Source organism: Phodopus roborovskii, unplaced genomic scaffold (genome assembly GCF_943737965.1).
Source record: "Phodopus roborovskii unplaced genomic scaffold, PHOROB, whole genome shotgun sequence".
In the NCBI taxonomy this organism is placed as follows: Eukaryota; Metazoa; Chordata; class Mammalia; order Rodentia; family Cricetidae; genus Phodopus; species Phodopus roborovskii.
This window is the reverse complement of record NW_026126407.1, coordinates 8,371,152-8,393,556: the sequence shown is the minus strand read 5'-3', so window position 1 is coordinate 8,393,556 and position 22,405 is coordinate 8,371,152. Positions and strand designations below refer to the sequence as shown.

Below are 22,405 nucleotides of genomic sequence, written 5' to 3'. Positions count from 1 at the left end.
AGGACATTGGATCTCCTGGAACTCAAGTTATAGATAGTTGTGAGCCACCATATGGGTGCTAGAAACTGAACTGGGGTCCTCTGGAAGAGCAGCCAGTGCTCTTAACCACTGAGCCATTGCTCCAGCCCCATATAAATAAAATTTTACTGGCATGAAAATGTTGTTTTAAATCCTCACTAATATTTGTCAATTTTAACCTTAATTTCCAGCTCTTCTGGTGAGATTTGTATCTTCTAGTGATTTCAATTTGCATTTACATGATGAATAATAATGTTGGACATGTTTTCATGCACTATCTGTTGACCTATGAATTGCTTGGGTTTGTGGGTTTGTTTGTTTGTTTGTGTTTTTGAGATTGGGTTTCTCTGTGTAATAATAGTCCTGGTCCTCCTGGAACTTGCTTTGCACAACAGGTCGGCCTCAAACTCATACAGAACCTCTGCCTCCACAGTGCTGGGATCAAAGGTGCACACCACTCCCAGCAACCTAGTAACTTATATTAGAGATAAGTTTTTCATCAATTATTTCATTACAGCTCAAATTCGTTGGAAAGAAATGTGAGTGGCACCCATCAGCTACCTGGGGCATGATACAATGACATAAATGCATGCAACATTGATTGTCTTCTGGTTTCTTCAACACATATTAGTTATGTACTTCTGTCAAAGTGGCAGGCACATTGTTTGCATTCACTGTGCTTTCTGAACAAGTAGAATTGGTTGTGTTGCTAGATATTCCTTATGCAGCTTCCCTTAACCATCAGATGTATGAATAAAAACCAACAAACATGTCCTATACTTTCCCCAACTCATTTTGTCTCTATTCTCATCTGTAAGGTTTTCTCTAGATAGCAAATACTAACCTTCCATGTGTAAGTATTCTCAGACATTCTCCCAGCTGAAAACAAGCCTCTGAAGTGAGACTACCTGAACTTAACACCCAGGACTATTGCTTAATAGGTGTGAGATCTTGGGTGAATCACTAAATGAGTATAAATGTCTGCTCGTTTATCTTAAAAATAAGAGTATCTATCTCATAAGGTTGTTGTGAAAAGTAAAGAGGGCCAACTGTTTCACGTGCATATCTTGGTATTGGGAAAATATTAACAACTGTTGCTCTAGACTTACTAACAGTACCATTGTCAACACTTTTACCACCACCATCACTGTGACATCACTCTAGAGTGACAAGAATGGCAAATAGTTTTATGTGTGCTTTATTATTTTATCTATTTGCTCATTCAATTCCAGTCCTGACACAGTTACAAAACTTTTTAAATCCAGTGCTGAAGATTTAACACAGTGCATTGTACATGTTAAGCAAGTGTTCTACTGCTGAACTATACTCACAGCCTGACTGGCTAGTTTTATGTCAACTTGACACAAGCTAAAGTCATTTAGGGGGCAGGACCCTCAGTTGAGAAAATACTTCTACTAGACTGGCCTAAAGAAGTTACAGCCCTTTTTAATTTTAGATTGAGGTGGGTCTCATTAAGTTACCAAGTTGACCTCAAGCTCACTATGTGGCCCAGTAAGACCTTGAACTTCAGATCCTCCTGCTTCATTCAGCTTTCCAAGTAGCTGTGATAACAAATGTACCTTCACAAGAACATTCTTTTTCTTTTCTTTTTTCTTTTTCTTTTCCTTTTTCCCTTTTTTTTTTTAAATTTCAAGGGCACCTCCCACTTTCTCTTCTTTTTTTTTCAACTTTTTTATTTATTTATTTTTCTTATTTTACATATCGATCCCAGTTCCCTCTCCCTCCCTCTCTCCCACCCTCTCATGCTCCTCGACTACCCTCCCATCCCACCCCCACCACCCACTCCACATCAGAAGAACATTCTTATGGAATTCAGTATTGTTGAATTTACAATTTGTTAGGTACTTGGAAGAATACAAAGTAATGAAGTAATTTTTTATGACCCTCGGGTCAGATTTAGTTTTTAAAATGTTTTCATAAAAGTTCTGCATTGTGTATATGTTTGTATATTCATACAAATCATTCTTAAGTTTGAAAAGGCTAAGAACTCAACATGGAAAGAAGAAATCAAACTGTTGTCTCAGAGTTCCTCCTCCTGGGCTTGCCCATTGAACCACTCCACCAAGACCTGTTCTATGCCCTGTTCCTGGCCATTTACCTCACCACTGTCCTGGGGAACCTCCTCATCATTGCACTTATTCAACTGGATTCACAGCTCCACACGCCCATGTACTTGTTTCTCAGTAATTTGTCTTTCTCTGACCTCTGCTTTTCCTCTGTTACCATTCCCAAACTTCTGCAGAACATGCAGAGCCAAGACCCATCCATCCCCTATGCAGGTTGTCTGACACAAATGTACATTTTCCTACTATTTGCAGACCTTGAGAGCTTCCTCCTTGTGGCCATGGCTTATGATCGTTATGTGGCCATCTGCTTTCCCTTGCACTATGCTAGCATCATGAGCCCCAAGCTATGTCTCTGCCTGGTGGCACTTTCTTGGCTACTGACCGCAGTCATTTCTTTGTCTCACACACTGCTCATGGCTCAGCTTTCTTTCTGTGCTGACCATGTGATTCGTCACTTTTTCTGTGACATGTCAGCTCTTCTGAGGTTAGCCTGCTCTGATGTCCAAACCAATGAAATGATGATTTTTATCTTGGGAGGACTTGTCATTATTGTTCCATTCTTGTTGATATTTTTATCCTACGTAAGGATAGTGTCCTCCATTCTCAAGGTCCCCTCTTCTAGAAGCATACAAAAGGCCTTCTCCACCTGTGGTTCCCACCTCTCTGTGGTGTCACTGTTCTATGGGACAATCATTGATCTCTACTTATGTCCATCAGCTAATAATTCAACCATTAAGGAGACTGTCATGGCTGTGATGTATACAGTTGTGACCCTTATGCTGAACCCCTTCATCTACAGCTTCAGAAATCAGGATATAAAGGAAGCTTTAAGAAGGGTGTTCTCAAAGCAGATAGCTAGCTTTTCTATGGGACAATGACTTTTGAGATTAAAAACATGTTTGCTAATGGTAGGAACAATTTCAAATAGTAACACATGCAGGAGCTCCCTCAAGTTCCTGTAGTTAAGATTCCATCATGCATCTTGACTTTATCACTATACTTCATGTACGGCATCACCTAAGACCTGACACACGCTGGGTGCTCCTGGATCATCAAACACTAACATTGGCATATAGTGTTCAATGGATATAAAGTAATTTCCAATTTCATGAAAACACAAACTACTCAGCCACCTTGGTACTTTGTTTCTGACAAATGTGTCTATTCAATGAGGACTATTTCCAACTTAATATATACATGCCCTCAAAAATGCGTTCTATGGAGTCATTTTTCTTCCTTTAACTTCATAGTTTCTTTCTCATGTTGATTAAAAATTTATTTCATGGTCATATTATAAAATCGTTTTTGAAATCCATGACACTAATAATGTGTCAATTAATGGTGAACTACTTCTATTGATGATGTCTATATACTGGATGTTAATTCCTCATTTAAATTAAAGTTGTATAATGTGAAATGAGCCATTTAATCCTATTATATGTTAATTTACAGATAGTAAAAGGGTGGCCCAGGATATAGTATAAGGAAATGATGTAAGTAATGATAGGTCTAGAATCTATGTTTTATGCATAGGTAAGTTTTTCCTCCTTATGTGTTGAAATAATGTGATGCTCCTTTTATTTCTTTTTTTTTTTAAACTGGGTATAAACATCTTGAAAATAGGTGGTTGCTAATTCCTAAAATGAGCAAAACCTTGTTCATTGCTTTGTGTTTTTATTCTTGAATTGAATGCTACTTTTCCTTCCATGTGTTATTAGGGCAACATCTTTGCCTTAAGTTGCTTTCCTTTCTTTTTCCACTTAGGGATGTTGTCACTTTTATCTGGTTGGTAACATTTCCCTTCATTGGTTATTTGTCTACTTTTCTCTTACTAAAGACTTTAAATTTGGGGTAGAAAAATGAGTTAGTTGTTCTTATTTTTGAAGCATTTTTTCTAGTAGTCCTTGGAAATGAACTTTCTATTAAAATATTGTATAGTACCATTTTCACACTCTGTGTGCAGAGTTGGTTTCTATTTGGTTTAGAAATAATTATCTTTTTTCTATTCTCTCCAAATATCTGTGTGGCTTAAGGGCAAGACCCTTAAGTAGATGGCCAACAGAAAACAAACTCAATGTGTGTTTTTGGAGGATTTCAGTTTTGTTTTTTGTTTTGCTTTTTATCTCATAGAGTTTTTGCTTATATATCATGGTTTCTGATTTTGTGCTTTTATGGGGTTTCTCTGTGTGTAAATGTATGTGTCTATGAGTCTGTATATGGTTTTTGTGCTTTTCCTTTGGTTTTTCTTCCCATTCTAGTTTTTAATTTCATTCTAGTTTATTTTTAAATGCCTGTTATTTTTCTAATGAGAAAGAAAGAAATGGTGTGGATTTGGGTGAGTGGGAAGGGTTTGAAGAACCATGTTCAGAATTATTGTATAAAAAATACATTTTCAAAATATAAATAAATTAAAATACCTATGTGGGAAGGCAAGGAGGTGCTCTCTAATTGGTCATCCAATACTAAGTGGCCTTCCCTCAAATCACATACACACAACAACATCAGGCTGTATTTATATATTTAGGTACATATATATGTAACAATAATAATTAAATAAAAAGAGGCCATGAATTGGAGAGGGAGTGAATAGGGGATATGAGAGGGGTTGCAGGCTGGAGTGATGGCTCAGCTGTTAAAGGCTAGGCTCACAACCAAAAATATAAGAGAGGGGTTGGAAAGAATAGAGGGAGAAAGAAAATTATGTTTATATTTTAACTTGAAAAAACACGGCAAAAATAAAAATACCTTAAATGACAAAAAAAGGACAGCCCCCCCCAAAAATGTTTATATATTGAAAGGGGACAAGGTCACTCTATATGTTCAATGGTACTCTGGGCATAAGAAGGTTTTTAGAAGACTAATATCATGGAAATCATAGAGGCAATGGGTTAGGCAATAGTGTCTAAAGCACCCCATGCACAAATGTGAGTTCTTGACCAGCCTAAGACATAAAGATATAAAAGGTTCTTACATGAACTGGTGGAGACCATACAGTAGTAGGGGTGGAGAGCCTGAGTTTCCAGGAGCTGTCATGACAAGATAGCCTGTGGTAACAGTTAAGGCTGCAGTGCAAAAATCTACAGGACCCCTGAGATCTGAGGAAGTCATCAACTCCATTCTCCAAGAATAACCACAGGTTATTCATGCTAACACAGTAGAGTTGATATCAGTTAAACTAAATGCCCATTCTTTGGGATGATTCATACAGCAGATAAACTTTTACAAGTAAAATTACACAATACAGAATAAAAGCATAAAGGAATGTATGTTAAAAAGAAAAAAAGAGAAAATGTAAAAACCAAAGGCGGGGCGTGAGGAGGATGTACAAAGGGAAGCTGGCTTCTACCAACGTGTGTAGTACACATACATTGAAAATTAGCACAGTGGATCCCATTAATGTGTGTAATAAACACATAACTGACACAAAAATAAAAACTAAAAAACAAATAATAACTAAAGCAAGCAAATATAGGCAGAAATGTGTTGAAGGAGTTTATATGTTAGCGACTACAAGTTGTTCAATAAGTGGAAAAGGTTGAATAACACTAAATTCATCACAAAAAGTGAACTTCTCAGGCTTCTGACTTTGGAACAGCCGCTAGTTTCCACTCAGTCTGTTTCATGAATCTCACATCACAAAATTAGGGGAGTTGTTTGTATTGATATGACAAACTCTTCTAGATATCTTATTTCAAGAAATAAAAAGAAATTGCAAAAAAAGTATACAGAGAAACTGGAATGACACTGGAGGTTTTTTTGAATGGGTGGAGAATTTTGTCTCTTTGAAAGGTCACCATACAAATAAAGAGAGCATCTACGAAGAAAAAAAATTAATATATAGAAGCATCCCAGACAAGGCTGCCTGACTGTGATTGACATTGCAGTACAAACAACAGAACCTCCTTAAGCCCACTCCCATGTCCCAGCCTTCTCCAGTTTCTCTCCATCCACCCATGGATGGTACCTGTACTCTGTGTTAACACTGCACAGATGACCAGATGACCTTATCCTTACTTTCTGTTCTCTTATTAGTTTTCCAAATTTGAAACTAGACTCTGAGCATCCAGATGATATGCAAAGGCAAATTTACTGTCATTCATTTAACTTTGTGTTACATACGACTATGCAAACATGTAGTCACATTTGCTTGGGATCTAATTTTTATTTAACAAGGTGTAAGTGTGTAGGAGCAAAATTAATAGAAATTGAAAGGAGGGGGAATTAATAAGAATATATTGATTTTAGAGAGGGAATGAGACTATATTGATTTGAAAGTAGTCTTTTGACATGACAGTTAACCCAGACCTTCCATTACTCATCGTGGGGTGCAGCTCTCCATCTGAACCCCCTTTTTAGGGCACCCTTGACCTCTTTGTTACGAAGACTGTAGATAAAAGGGTTCAAAGTCGGCGTGATCACCGCATAGACCACACTGGCCATGCGGTCATAGCGAGCTGAGTAGGAGGATGACGGCCTAAAGTAGACAGAGAGGACAGAACCAAAGAAAAGTGATACCACCACCAGGTGGGCCCCGCAGGTGGAGAAGGCACGGCGTCGACCTCCCGAGGTCCTCACTCCAAGAACTGTCCAGAGGATGCGGGCATAGGAGAGGGACACAAGGAGCAGCGGGGTCAGTACCACTGCCAGGCCCTCCGAGAAGATGGCAGTCTCTGCCACTGACGTGTCTGAGGTTGCCAAACTCAACATCACTGTCATGTCACAAAAAAAGTGGCGCACTAGGGCAGAGCGGGGGTAGGAGAGCACAGAGATGAGCAGAGTGTGAAGCAGCGAGTGCAGATGAGCCACAGTCCAAGACGCAGCCACCAGGGCAAGGCAGCGCCAGGGTGTCATGACTGCCCCATAGTGCAGCGGCCGGCACACAGCCACAGCACGATCATAGGACATGGCTGCCAGGAGGTAGCTCTCGGTGATGCCCAGCGCTACAAAGAAATACATCTGAGCAAAACAAGCCTGGAAGGACACAACCTGGACAGGGTGGAGCAGAGTGGCCAGCAGTCTGGGGACAGTGACTGTGGTAAAGCAGACATCCACAAGGCTCAGGTGGCCCAGGAAGTAATACATGGGGGAGCACAGAGCCCCATCTGACCTCACCAGCACCACCATGCTCAGGTTGCCCAGGGTGTTGAGCAGGTAAATGCTAAGGAAAAGCAGAAACAGCAGCGGGTGGGCATCTGTGCCATCCATCAATCCAAGGAGCTGGAACTGTGGTCTGTACGTGAGGTTGGATACAGCCATGGTGGTCAGGTACCCGCTGGGATGCTGAAGGGAGAGATTAGACATGAAGCCTAAGTCCTGAGAATAACAGTTAGACTTTCTGGGCCTTAAAAATAATTTTTAAATTAAAAACAATATTTTAAAACTATTTACTGTTTGGCCTGAATACTTGTGTATTCCGATCCCCTAGAATTGGAGTTAGAGATGGTTCTGAGTTACCACATGTTGCTGGGAACTAATCTGTGATCTTCTGGAAGAGCAGCCAGTGCTCCTAGCTACTGAGCCATCTCCTGATGATTTTAATACTATATATTTATGTATGTTTCTGCTTGCTAAAGTGGATTGAAAACCACATTACTCACCCAGTAATCCTAATTTTATGACCAAACTTAATTTTAGAAGTGTACTTTCTGGGGAGAGGTTGAGGATTCTAAACCTACAGAGCAAGTCAGACCTGATTCCCAGACCTGGGTGAGCCTCTCTGCCACCAAAGGCAGTGTGACCTCTCTGAGCTTCAACCTCTTCTTCTTAATGGGAAGAATGCAATTATCCAGTCTTGGGGTTGATTAGGAGGATAAAGAGATGTGTTTAAAATTCTTAGTAGGTGCCTAGCATGTAATAAATGTTCACAACTTTTGTACTTGGGTCTAGCATCATCATCACTATCTTTATATGCTTGGTCAAGCAATTAGACAGAGGCAATTAGGACTCAGGCCATCTGGACACCAGTCTAAATCTCATCCTAAGACATTGTACTGCATTTGCTTCTCATTTCATTACATATGTGCTAGCTCCGGAACTGGAGGGCATTGCCCATAAAAATCTGAAGGTAGATACTCTCTTCTTATTGATGGTACAGTCTCTCATACAGCCCCTTAGTTCTGCTGCTGCGGTATAAAAACAGCCACCCACAGTGCATAAATGGATGCCTATGACTGTGTTCCAGTAAAACAGCATGAATAAAAAGGGAGTCGGGCTATATTTGTCCCATGTGGTGTGGTTTGCTGACATCAACACTGTGCTGAGTGCCATAGAAGATGGGGAGATGGACGAGTCTTAGCTTCTTGCCCTTCAACAGTTTTCCCAGGAGCAGAGAGATTGGCACTTTTCTAATATTGTGAAATGAATAGAATATAATTCTTCCTGGAAAAATTGGGAAGAGGTCATAGGAGAATGGCCTGGAGTTTAGCAAACAAAACTGTTGTTGCATGGGAGCGAGGAGAATTCCAGACAATAGAAAGAGGGTGTGTGGGTTTTTGGTATAGGAAGAAGAGGGTGAAACACCCACAGATGACACTGGGCCAAAGCCTGACCTTGCTCTGAACTCAGCTCATAAAATCAGTTGGACAAAAACCTTTAAAATTTCTGCACCCTCTGAAATATACTCTCATTTGTCCCCATTCAGATCTTCTCTAAAACCCCACACACTTCCCCACGTAGCTCTAAGGTTGCTAAAACTGTCCTATGACTGAACTGATCTGCACACCATGTGCCAAGACAGGGGCTCAAGCTTTTCTGTGGTCCTAGAGGACAATGGGTCAAGGACCTGTTAGGAAACAGCCACATTTCACTGCCCTGTCCAGAGATCTGAGCATGGTTTATCTGATCACAGCATCTTGGCTGAAGAATTTTGCAGATCAGAGAGTGAACACAGAGGAGAATGGACGTGAAGAAGGAATGATGACCAGTCAATCAAGCAGGGCAGGCTTCAGGCATTTCCTACCCTTTCACTTTCCTTCCTCTGCCATTATCACTTCTGAACCATCCTGCAGAACTTGCTATCTAGGACCCTGGAAACCATGTCAGTACCTTGACCCCCTCAACTCCATCGTTTGTGTCAGTGCCAGGCCTTTCTTGCTAACCTTTCCCTTAGGCGTGGATGCGATGCTGCAGAAAAAGCACAGCTTTTAAATCAGAGATACCTGGGTTTATCCCTATTGGCTGTGTAATTACAGAGCTACTTCCATTTAGTCTCTATTCTTCTGATCTATAAACTGGGCATATTGATTCCTCTCTTAGATGCTTGATATCAGTATTAAATGAGACAGTGCACCGTGAGGATTAAGCTAAGCAGGGAGCATCAATCTGATACTGCAGGACTATAGCTTATTTTGCTTCTTTAATAGAGCTGAGCCTAACTTTCCTGTAACTACTACAAACAGTTTCAATTTTAGCCTCTGTGGAGGGTGTGTGTCAAGCTGGCTTTCTTTATAGCTTTTTGCCCAGCAGTTAAAACAATCTCATCTATGTCTGATAAGTCATCTTTCTTCAGCTCAAATATCTGTAGTACCTGAGACCCAATTTTACAGGATCCCATTCCCCTTGTCCTTTTCATTCTGGTCACTCTTTGCTTTGGGCATTTCCTTAACAAAAACAAACACGGTGTACAGCTGAGCTGAGGTTGAGCCCTGTGGAGCTTCCTGAGGCAGTATTGTGGCTCAACCATTTAGTTCCTGCCTGCTTCTTAGTGCTTTATCCAGATCAAGCGGTGGATTAAGCTGACTTGGCCAGTTATCTTAACCTCAAGCAATGCAGAATGTAGTAAACCCCACCTTAAATGTGTGTACCAAGCAAGGGTGTGTTCCTCTGCCTGGCTGATTTAGGAGAGATTCCAAAGGAGATGTGAGGTTGGGATTTACTTTGGAAGCATGAGTAGGCCTCTAGAAGCACAGACTCACAGGAGTGGGAAGAGCTTTGGCAATAAGGGAAGGCGAATTCGATGACACAAAAAGATGATTTATAGGAGGCTGGAAGCTTACATATGCCCTTTCCCCCAATGCCATGCAGAGTGGGTGGAGATGAGGCAGGGAGGAAGATAAGACACAAGGCAAGAACAGCCGGGATATATTGGGTTTGCTCACCTGCAGACTGCATGCCAGATCTCTCAACACTCTCTGAAGTGTCCAAAGGACGGTCTCCCTCCTGTCCACAGCTCCTCCCCAGTCCTAAGGGTAGATGTATTGCCTTCCATCCTGAGATGAAGTTCCAGGGACTTCAGTGAGTTTCCTGTGCTCTGGAGAGAAAAATCTGGAGCAGTAAGGGTCCTGGGCATTCCTCCCACCCAACTTTCTCACTGGCCAGCTCCTGTGTCACCCACTGGAGACAGTGTGGTTGGCTCAGAATGCCACAGACAGCTTTCCAACATGGCTCCAGAATTCTAATCCAGTCTTACTGTCAACTGCTTCCAGAACTTTCTCCTTCCCCAGAGGCTAGCCTGGTTGGCCTTTTCAGTGCTTCTAATTTTTTTTTCTCACAAGCCTTCCCAGCATACTCTTCCCTACCCAAAACGCCATTCCTACCCTATTTCACCACACAAACATAGCTCCTGTCCACCCTCAGAAGCCACTCACCCTCTCTGGACCTCTGCATCTCCCTCCATTGCCTCTCCCCCTTCTCTTCTAGATCTTATTTACACTCAGACCTCAGTTGCTGATTTTTTTTCTGTTGTGCTGCTCATCTTGCCCTAGATAATGAACTTTCTAAACACACATATCAATTGTCTTTTCACAAATGAACTTTCCAGGGCTTTGTCTTAATTATCTTGGAAATCTGGGAAGGCTCCACATTGGAGCAGGGCCAGCTTGAAACTATTTACCAAACAGACAATGGTGGAAGAGTTTTTAATAGGAAATTATAAGGGGAAGTTTAAGGAGGTTACTTGATCTCTTTGAGCTATGTTTTCCCTTCCCTCTTAAAGTGGAATAATTAAGATCCAGGAATGGTGGCCCATGCTGAGTTAGGAGAATTGCTTCAGTCCATGAGTTTGAGACAAGCTTGTGTAACATAGTAAGACCACACACACACACACACACACACACACACACACACACACACACACACGTAAACCTCTTCATAAACATTTGGCAGATAGTAAGTGCCTAATAAATGTCATCTCTCCATCTCTATTTTTGATTATGTGACATATGTTGGCTGCTCCTGAATACCTGGCCCAGGTCTAGGTTCTAGGATTCTGGCCACTCCTTCAATAGACCAGGTAATGCAGTTGCTGTTTTGAAATGGTTGGGAAGGACTTACTTAAGAGAGCAGAATGAAGCAGAGGAGCATAAGATGTAAGACTAGTGACCCTGTCTCCCAGGCACTTGCTGCCCTAACCTTCATATGGAGTCAACAATGCACCAGCAACTCAGGTACAGGAAGACCCAGAGCTTAATGATGCATACCTGCACAAGGACACAGGTATGTCCTGACACATCCAGACACACAGACATACATACCAAAGACACACAGAGATACAGGCATTAACTATTCACACAAAAACAGACATAGTCTGCACTCTTCAAAAAAAACTTGGTCTATGTGTCACATGCACCTGAACACAGGGACAAATGACAGAAACACAAAGATTTCAATGGACACATACAGTGTGACACATGCCCACCTGCCAACTCTGTCCTTGCTCTCGAAGGCTGTAGGTCTGTCTGCCATAACAGCATGGGCATGGAAAATGGTGCCTCAAGCACTGTCAGCCTGAGTTCTGTCTACTTCCTTGAATCTCGTCTCTTCCCTAACAGCCCCAATTTTCCTCTCAACGGGATCCATGTAGCTTTCACTTCAATGGCAAATTTAACTTCTACCCCAAGATAAGCTCTTTCTATTCCAAAGACAACTTCCACTCTCCTGTCAACTCCTCCTCATTCCATCTCCACAATCTGTTCAACAGTCTCAATTATTGTGTCTATTCCATGCCAGGCAGAAACTTGAGCACTGGGCAAAGAGGCCATTCCTGCTTGAAGAAGACATAGCCAGAGGGCTAAATTTCCTGTTTTGTCACTGCACAAGTGCCAATGAGTTTTAGTTGTCTTACCCAAAACCATGCTCCAAACTTGGGGACCAATGTCCAGAGAATACTGCATCTGAAGTCATTCAGCAATCTGAGGACCAGACAAAATTCCAGTCACTGACTTTGAACCCTGCTAATCATTCAGCCCACTCCCACGCTGTCTGCCATGCCTTGGCAGGCATTTATGTGTCCTTCTCCCCCGGGTGTTTGACTTGTCTACATTACCACTCTACCATTCTACTCTGCCCCTCTCCCTACCCAACCCCTCACCTGTGAGTGCACCAGGGTTGAGCCCTGCAAAGCACAGACTGAGGCTGATCTGCTTGCAGCAGGCTGGTTACAGAAGATAAGCTCTGGAGAGACAAGTTTGTTTCCACAACCAGTGATGAAAGGAATGGTGTGTGGCCTAGGGATGAATGACTCACCAACTGATTAATTATCTGGGAAACACTATGGGAGCACTGTGTCCTCCATAACCTTTTTTCCCATGAGGACTCTGAACTTCATTCATCCTAATGTCCCTTTTCCTATACTGCTATGGAAATGAGTGGGAGAAGAAAACAAAGTGTCTGATAATCCAGAATTGAGATAATGGACCTTGACACGATGGTGGCTGAGCTAGCCCCTTGCTCAGTGGTTTATGCTCTTACCTGCTTCCTTCTCAAAAAGATGGCCTAAAGGGGTCAGAGCTGGTAGAGGATCAACAAATAAAGGACACTGACCTCTTCTTCCTGGGTTTCCCCAACATCTCTACATTTGCAAATTTGCTGTGTAACCTTGCCTAGAGAAGAGACTTTCTCGACCCTGCTGTGAGGAAATCAGAACAGTGCCCTGAGTGACCACTTACATGCCAGTCTCTCAGGACAGAATTGGAACTATTTCCCAAGCCCCAGATGGTGGTATTTCCCTGGAGTTACTGGCAGAGTTCCCAAGGCAGCAGGATCTAGACCAGAGCAACAGGTCACTGTGCCCTGTGTGGAGTTCACCATGGTCTTGAGTTTTGTGGTCCACTCACTCCATGGTAAGACTGGAGATGCTGGCTTCACAACCCTCTCCTTCTGGAGTCAGCCAGAGCCAGAGAAAGACAGTCTCTACTCCTCATTCCAAAGCCTTCTGAGTATCCCAAACTCCTCACTGTCATCGGCAAAAAGCCCTTCTAGATCTGGAGGAGCCACTTGATTTCCCAGTGGTCCAGTGCCTCCCAAGGATATTGTCTGCCTTATCTTTCTGTCTGTCTCTCTATCTGCATAGCTATCTATAGAACTGATAGTCATATCCCACCTGTAAACTTCTCCAGCATGACTTCATTCAGTTGACATCTCCTTGGTATCCATGAGAGATGTCCTGCTCTAGTGATAATCCCAGGAGTTTCACAGAAGTATGGGAATAAGTGAGACATTTAATTCACAACTACTTCTACTTTAGGAAAATTACTCTTTCCCTCTGGGTCTCAGTGTCCTTGCTGGAAAATTGAGACAGGTGAAATGATGGTGTGTGATGACCCCTTCATAAAGGTGTGAAATTGTGAATGTGTGTCCTCCTTATTAACATTCAGTTTGGGGAGAGAACATTTAGGCACAGGCGGCTACAATGCTGGACAGCAAACACCCCAGGGGCTTAGAACAGAGGCTGTCTTGAGTGCTGAGGGATCACTTTTGGGAGAAATCAGGCTTTAAACCAAGTTGAATAATGGGAAGATTTAAAATTTTTAAATATACACAAATGTAGTGTTTTAAATGGGACTGGGATGGTTTGCATCTGCTGTTAAAATAAAAAAAAAAACCCTTTGATGAGGAGTGAGAACTATACTTATCTGTAACTATAAGGATTAATATTTGGGAAACAGTTAGAAATTATACTGGTTTAGGGAAATGATAGTAGTAAGCTCCTTTCTTGGGTCCATGATCTCACCAGCCATAAGTAGTGGTTTAGGTTTACAGTACCAACCAAGAATTCCTTCCTATTACATGGTATGTACTTGCTCATATATGGATTTTAGACCTAGAGCAAAGGATCACCAGCCTATAATTCACACCACCAGAGGAACTAGGATACAAAGTGTATTCTAAGAGATTCATATAAAGGCCCTCACAGAAGGGGAAGGGACAAGTCCCCCCAGAGCATATGGGAAGGGGGGGCAGTGAATGGAGAGAGAAATAGGAGAAAGAACAGGGGAGGAGAGGAAAGCATGTGCGACTAGGAAGATTGAATCGGGGTAGGAATAGAAGACAGGAGAGAGAGAGAGAGAGAGAGAGAGAGAGAGAGAGAGAGAGAGAGAGAGAGAGAGAGAACATAAAATAGGGAGCCATTATTGGTTTGAAGAGAAAACTGAACCTAAAGAAAGGTCTAGAGAACTACAATACTGCTGCCAACTAACAATTTGAGCAACCGTGGAAAGGCTACCATAAATGCCCTTCCCAGAGAGTGAGATCAACAACTAACTTATCCACCATCATGGAGCCCTCATCTAGTACCTGTTGGAAACAGAAGCAAACACCCATAACTAAACAATGAGTCAAACTAGAATCTAGATGCAGAGGGAGAGGACAAAACCAGGCAGCAGAAACACATAGAGACAGCTGACCTGAACAAAGAGGAGCTAACAGGCCACCAGACTGATAGCTGGGAAGCCAGCATGGGACTGACTCAGGCCTCCTGAATATGGGTCTCAGCCAGAAGGACTGAGCAGTCTAAGGGACCTCAGACAGTGGAACCAGAATGTATTCCTGGTGCACAAAAGGACCTTGCGGGCACATCCCCCATGGAGGGATACTCCCTTAACCTACAGACAGGAGAGAAGTCCTAGTCCCTACTTCAAATGACTTGACAGATTTACATGACCCCACCTGGATGGCATTGCCCTACATGTGGAATTAGGGTGGGGGGATGGGAGGGGAGGGGGCAGAGAGGGTAAGAAGGAAGAAGGGAGGGTGGGAGAGGGAACTGGGATAGACATGTAAAATAAAAAATAAATAAATAAATAAAAAGAAAAGAAAAGAAAAAATAATTCCTTCCTATTATGTGGACCTTAAGTCCAGTTAGATTATTATGTTTACCTTCGGGATGTAAGTGCCACTAGCCACTACTGAACAACACCAGATGGTGTGTGTGTGTGTGTGTGTGTGTGTGTGTGTGTGTGTGTGTGTGTGTGTAAAACAATAATAATTAAGAATAAGAGGCCATGAATTTGAGATGTGTTGCGGGGAGGGGAAGAGTTAGAGAGAAGAGAGGGAAAGAGGGTAATATAAGCATAGTAGTCATCTATGAAATTATCAAAAATTAAACTTTAAAAAAATCATAAAGTGGGGCTGGAGAGATTGTCAGTGGTTAAGATTATCTGAAGTCCGCACAGAGGATCTGAGTCCACCTCCCACCACCCATGCTGGGTGGCTCACAATCACATGTAACTTCAGCTCCAGAGGGATTCAAAGCCTCTGACCTCTATGTGCACTTGCAGACTACAAACATATCACACACATGCACACACAGTCATGCACACACTCACAAACACACACACACACACACACACACAATATTAAAAAATAGATTTCATGTTCAGGCATGTGAGAAGTATCTAAGAACACAGTCTATGAAGAAGGCACAGGAAATTTCAGTCTGTGACCATCCAGCATTGTTCTGTCCTTACTTCCAGTGAGACCCTGAAGAGTTTGTTGCCTTTCTGTATTGTCTCACCTGACAAGCAGGTTATGAGAGGAGATGCCACCAAAACCATGTATGAAAATGCCATCAGGAAACAATACTTTATGTGATAATTTAAACTTTATAAAGAAAACAGAGTGGGAAGGAGATAGCTATGTAATTTTGGAGACCATATAAATGAAAAGTGGTAAACGTGATTTCCTGGAGTCAGGGAAAGACTTTATATTGAATAATTTCTTAATTAGAAGAATTTTTAATAAAAGTGACACTGGAGTGTCATGTTTCACAAGGCAATGTATTACCAAGTTAAGAACATAGTTTGTTATAAAAAAAATATAAAATTATCTTAAGGAAGTAGTAAAGATGCATTATGACTTAAAGTATCTTTGAAATACTCTATAATTGAAATTTTGTTTAAGGTTCTGCATGAAAATCACATGCTCTTCAGAGATGATCTTCCTATCTTCTAGTCCAGATGATAAATGAGTTAAAGCCAACATTTTAAAGTATGTAAATCTATCTGTCTCCTAAGATGTAATGTTTTTAAGAGTCACCTATGAGTACACAATAGGGTATGCACATTGAGATCTCTGAAACTCATTGCATAAGACATAATACCAGGCATAGTAAGCATTACAATATATACATTAAAACTTCTTATTAGATGGTCTATAAAGAAATATTATAGATTTGGGTCTACATATGAGGAAAAACACTTTTTTTTCTTTCTGAGATTGGGCCACGTGTTTAATATTGTATTTTCTAAATTGATCTATTTTTCTGCAAATTTCATAGTTTCATTTTTATTTCTAGCTGAATAACATTCCACTTTATACATGTACCACATTTTCACCATCCTTTCATCTGCTGGTGGATATCTAGGCTGACTCCATTTGCTTGCTATTGTAAATAGTGCAGTGGTAAACTGTGGTAGAATATTATCTTAAGGTGTGTGACCTTTGTTTATGCTGCATTTGTTCAATTCAGTGAAGCTGTGATCCTTTGCCTATCTAAAACACCTGATGGTCTAATAAAGCTCTGAACAGTCAATAGCAAGGCAAGAGCAGGTCTAGTAAAGAGCTGAACAGTCAATAGTGAGGCAGTAGCAAGTATAGGCAGGGCTGTCAGGCAGAGAATATAAGAGGAAGATGGAATGAAGAGGAGGGGAGAGAGCAAGAGAGCAAAGGAGAAACGTGTTATCAGGAATCAGCCACCCAGCTACGGTTTACACAAGTAAGAGAACAGGAAAAGCCCAGAGGCAAAAGGGATGGGTTAATTTAAGAGAAGAAAAGCTGGCTAGAAACAAGCCAAGCTAAGGCCAGACATTCATAACTAAGAATAAGGCTCCATATATTTGTTTGGGAGCTGGGTAGTAGGCCCCTCAAAAGAATGGCAAAAGAGAAAAGAGTTCTTACTACAATAAACAAATATGTGCAAATATCTCTACAGTAGGATATGGAGTTCGCCAGGTATATGCCCTGGGGTGGAATAGCTGGGTCAGAATGTAGTTCTATTCTAGATTTTTGCTTTGTTTTGTTTTTTAGAAACATTCAGATTTACTTCTCTAGTGACTATATATATTTGTACTCTCACTAGCAGTGCATAAGATTTCTTTTTCTACCATACCCTTTCCAACTTTTATTGTCAGATGTCTTAATGATACTCACTCTGATGAGGGTAATTTTAATCTACATTTCTCTGAACCTATCAGGATAAACAATAGGCGTGAAGGGCAGGATGCTCGGAGCCCTTCTTCCAACTATTCCTAGCTACTGATGGCTCCATTATTGTGAAGACGCAGTGCAGTCATATGAAGTTGTTCAGAGTTCATGATTTCAACGGCTGTACAGGATCATATACTCAACTATCACTCATTCTTAGCATGTATTTTTACTCTATAGTTCATTGGAAAGAGTCCTCTCTGTTATAAGTTTAAAAGCAGTAATTGAATATAAACATACATATTTAGGAAATGGCTCAATGATATGTCAATTTAGCCAAACAACAGAAATAAGTAGTTTTTCCCCTATGACCTATGACCTCCTCTACCAGAGGCTTTTGGGTGTTTATAGTACCAGGCATGAATTCTCTTCTATAGAGGAGACTTCAGATGCATAGAAGAATTGGTTATCCTCACAATAGTCACTCCACTACTGCACAAGGGGTTATACCTTGCTTGGCAGCTTGGCAGGTTAGTTGCATAGCCCATAGTTTTCACAAATGGATAAAATCATGGATGTCTTTTCTAATCTTAGTAGGCTACATAGAACCTTCTGGCACTATGAAAAATAGCCAGCATAGTGAAGCTTTCCACTCAGTTCTAGCTTGATTCCTCTATGTTATGTAAAAAAAAAAAAAAAAGTATATGATATTGTTTTACTGTCTGCTTAGTGGCTGCACCTGAATCTACTTATTTTTTTTAACTACCATCTACACCCTGTGGCTCGCAGTCAGCACCTTGCTGCCCAGACTGCAGCCTGGTGGTCCCACCAGCACTGCTGTGGCCATGGCCACCAAATGCTTTTTATATAAGTTATTCTATTCACTAAGAAGTCAGATGTTGGGGTGAAAACCTGCTAGCTCAGAGAAGTTGAGACGCAACCAGCTGACTTCTCTTTTCAGCCACAGACCCAGCAAGAGAGAGAGCCTCTCTACACCATACCAAACCAAAAGGATTGTGAATCTCTACAAGAGATTCCTCCCTGCTCCTTCCTGTGTCTGTCTATCCATATCACTGAGTCCTCTGTATTCTCTATGGCTAATTCTTCTCAACTAGTCAGCAGCTCAGCCCCCTGACCCAAGGTTAATATTTTAACACAGTCTCAGAGTTTCACAGTGTGACAAAATATCACACAATGATATGGTGTTTTTATAATAAGATCTTATCATCTAATTCTGCTGTGCAGTAAGAGGAATGGAAAGAGGCTATTGTTTGGGGGGACCTCTAGGACTTATCTGACCGACAACTCATAAAGAGTTAACTACATCTGACACTGCAGTTTTTGTTTAATAATCTATAGCTTCTAGAAGGAGATTTTTCCAGGCCTTTGGTGTATCTCCCTTAAAATTCTTTTTTTATTATAATTTTTAGCTTGGTTACAGACTAGCAGATTTCAATATGACTTTTTTTTAATGTCCCCTTCATTTGGTTAACTTCCTGTACCTTCTTCCACAACTCCCTGCCTAAACCATTCTATCCCCATTATAACCCCTCTAGCTCTGATATTATCTACATTATACTAAACTCTCTTAAGATATCCTCCTCTCAGTGACATAATTCTAGATTTCTAGCCTGGGAAGGATCACACAAAAGGAAAAACTCTAAGCTAGCCATACACATAAAAGGGAGAAAATTTGATGTTTGTTTTTCCGTGTCTAAGTTAACTCACTCAGTATATTTTTCATTACTTTGATTCATTCTCCTGGAAACTGTATAACTCCATTTTCTTTCCAGATGATTTAAAAAATCTAACATGTATGTGCATTACATTTTCATTATCCATTCATCTATTGGTGGACATCTAAATCAATTCTATTTCCTAGACATTGTGAATACAGTAGCAATATAAATAGGATAGCAGTTGTACCAATTTGCACACCCTCCAACAATGGACCTACATGCTTGCTGTTATTTGTTTATATTTAATTTCTTAATGATAGTCATCCTGAGATAACAATCTCAAAGTAGTTGCAGTTTGCATTTCTACGGTGGCTAATGATGCTAAACACTTTTAAAGTGTATTAACTCTTCGTGTTCTTCCTTTTGAGAATTCGCTGTGAAAATCAGTGGCAATTTCTTATTGGGTGGCTTGTTTTCTGATGTTTGGCTTTTTTATTTATGTATTATTGATATTAGTCTAACAAATACATAGCTAGCAGTATTCTCTGTCATTCTATAGTTGTATCTTCACTCAGCAGGCAGTTCCTTCCACTGTATATAAGTTTTTCAGTTTCAGGGGGTTCCATTTGTCTATTATTCATCCTATTTACTAGCAACCTATGTCTGCATATTTTGACATATTTTCTCCCTTCTCTTGTATCTCTTGTATCATTTTCAGATTTAATACTGGGATTTGAGCTCAGTTGGTAGAGTGTTTGTGTATTGGCCCATTTGAAGTTGATTTTGTTGTACAAAGTGAGAAATAAAAGTTCATTCCTCTACATGCAGACATATACTTTCCCAAACATCATTTGTTGTAAACACTTTCTTTTCTCCAGCGTGTATTTTGGCATCTTTGTCAGAATTTAGATAGCTGTAACTTTATGAGCTTAATTTGAGGTCCTTTATTCTTTTCTGTTGAGCTGTGTGTCTATTTTTGTGCCAGTACCACACCATTTTTAGTATTTTGTTTTATAATATGACTTGAGATTAAGTGCAACTCTAACATTATTCTTTTTCTCAAGATTTCTTTGGCTATATTGGGTCATTTTCATTTCCACATTAATTTTAATATTGTTTTATCTATTTCCATGAATAACAGCATGGGAATTTTGGCTGAGATTGCATTGACTCTGTAAATTGCTTTTTGGTAAGATGTTATGGTGGTTTGGATGAAAATGTCCCCCACAGATCCAGATGTTTGAATATTTGGTACCCAGTTGGTGATGATGTTTGGGTAGGTGTATGAGGTGTGGCCTTGGTGAAGGAAGTATGTCACTGGGGCATGCTTTGAGATTTCAAAGCTGCATATCATTTCCAGTGCTCTACCTACTTCATGTTTTTGGCTTAAATGTAGGTTCTCAACTTGTTGCTTCAGCTGCCATGCCTCCTATGGCCACACTTTCCCACCACAATGGTGATAGACTTTTATCCCTCTGGAACTATAAATGCAAATAAATCCTTTCTTCTATAAGTTTCCTTGGCCATGTTGTTTAATCACAGTATTAGAAATGTAACTAATATAGAAGATCATATTTACAATATCAGTTCTGCCAATCTATAAATATGGAAGGCATTTTCATCTTGAGTTTCTTTGATTTTTCTTTAGGGTTTTAAATGGAGTTAGGAGAAAGAGAAGGGGAGGAGAGGAAAACATGTGGGACCAGGAAGATTGAGTCAGGGGACGAATAGACAAGAGAGAGAGAGAGAGAGAGAGAGAGAGAGAGAGAGAGAGAGAGGGATACCATAATAGAGGGAGCCATTATAGGTTTGAAGAGAAAACTGACTCTAGAGAAATGTCCAGAGACCTACAAAGATGATGCCAACTAACATTCGGAGCAACAGTGGAAAGGCTACTTTAAATGCCTTTCCATGATAATGAGATTAATAACTAACTTATATGCCATCATAGAGCTGATGGAAACAGAAGCAGACACCCACAACTAAACATTGAGCCCATAATCTAGTTGCAGAGAAGGAGGAGTGATAAGAAAAGGGGTCAAGACCAGGCTACAGAAACCAACATATTTTGTTGATCCCTCCTGGAAGGCATCACCCTCCCTGTGGAAGGGTGGAAATGAGATGGGAGGGGTGTCAAGGGAACATGGGAGGGAGAAGGAACTGGAATCGATACGTAAAATAAGAAAAAAGTGTATACACACACACACACACACACACACACACACACACAATGTTTCATTGTCCCTCGTTTCCTTCCTTAGATTTACTCTAGGATTTCTTTTAGGATACTGTAAATGAAATGATCAGAAATGAGATTCCTTTATCAATGTATTTGCCATTGGTATATAGAAAGCTACAGGCTTTTGTGTTCATTAACCATATCCTTCCACTTAATGAAAGTGTTGATAACATCTAAGAGTTTTGTTTTGGAGTCTATAGCAGCTCTAATTTGAATTCCATCCATAAATAAGTATACCCTTTCTTCTGTTCATATTATCCATTTTATTTCCTTCCATTGATCCATTGCTCTATCTAACTTCAAGTGCTGTATTGAATAGGAGTGGAGATAATAGACACCATTATCTTGTTACTTATTCAAACCTGTTAAGTTGTCCGGGTTGGCAACTGAGTTCCTGGGTTTTAAATTTTTCATTGAGAAATCTATTGTTGTTCTGACAGGGCTGTCATTGTACATGGCTTGGTCCTTCTCTCTTAAAATTTTCAAAACCCAAAACCCACATGCTTTCCTCTCAGCATGTGGGACTAGGAAGATTGATGCAGGGGGGGAATAGACTAGAGACAGAGAGAGAGAGAGAGAGAGAGAGAGAGAGAGAGAGCGATGCCATAAAAGAGGGAGCCATTATAGGTTTGAAGAGAAAACTGACTCTAGAGAAATATCCAGAGACCTACAAGGAAGACCCTAACTAACAACCTGAGCAACGGTAGAAAGGTATGATACCTTGAATGTTCTTACTTGATAATGAGATTGATGACTAACTTAACTACCACCATGGAGCCCTCATTTAGTAGCTAATGGCAACAGAAGCAGACACCCACAGCTAAATACTGAGCTGAACTCCTGGAATCTAGTTGCAGAGAGGGAGGAGGGATAAGAAAATGGGGACAAGACCAGGTTACAGACACCCACAGGAACAGCTGACCTGAACAAGGAGAAGCTAATGGACTCCCAAACTGATAGCTGGGAAACCAGCATTGGACTGACTCAGACACCCTGAACATGGGTCTCAGTTAAAAGGCCTTGGC

The 22,405-nt window shown here is 40.8% G+C and overlaps 2 protein-coding genes across 2 annotated transcripts; one reads left to right on the top strand and one right to left on the bottom strand.

Annotated features, from left to right (window-relative positions):
• Nucleotides 1-2,032: 2,032 nt before the first annotated feature.
• On the top strand, nucleotides 2,033-2,983 carry LOC127219825 (olfactory receptor 1E5). The gene has a single exon (XM_051181588.1). The coding sequence runs from the start codon at nucleotides 2,033-2,035 to the stop codon at nucleotides 2,981-2,983; it is 951 nt and encodes a 316-aa protein (XP_051037545.1).
• Nucleotides 2,984-6,416: 3,433 nt separating this feature from the next.
• LOC127219720 (olfactory receptor 1L4) lies at nucleotides 6,417-7,361 on the bottom strand. Its single transcript, XM_051181488.1, has one exon. The coding sequence runs from the start codon at nucleotides 7,359-7,361 to the stop codon at nucleotides 6,417-6,419; it is 945 nt and encodes a 314-aa protein (XP_051037445.1).
• Between the last annotated feature and the right edge of the window lie 15,044 nt (nucleotides 7,362-22,405).

Excerpts from the sequence above, each read along its gene's own strand:
- LOC127219825 (XM_051181588.1), top strand. The coding sequence starts at position 2,033 with ATGGAAAGAAGAAATCAAACTGTTGTCTCAGAGTTCCTCCTCCTGGGC.
- LOC127219720 (XM_051181488.1), bottom strand. The coding sequence starts at position 7,361 with ATGGCTGTATCCAACCTCACGTACAGACCACAGTTCCAGCTCCTTGGA.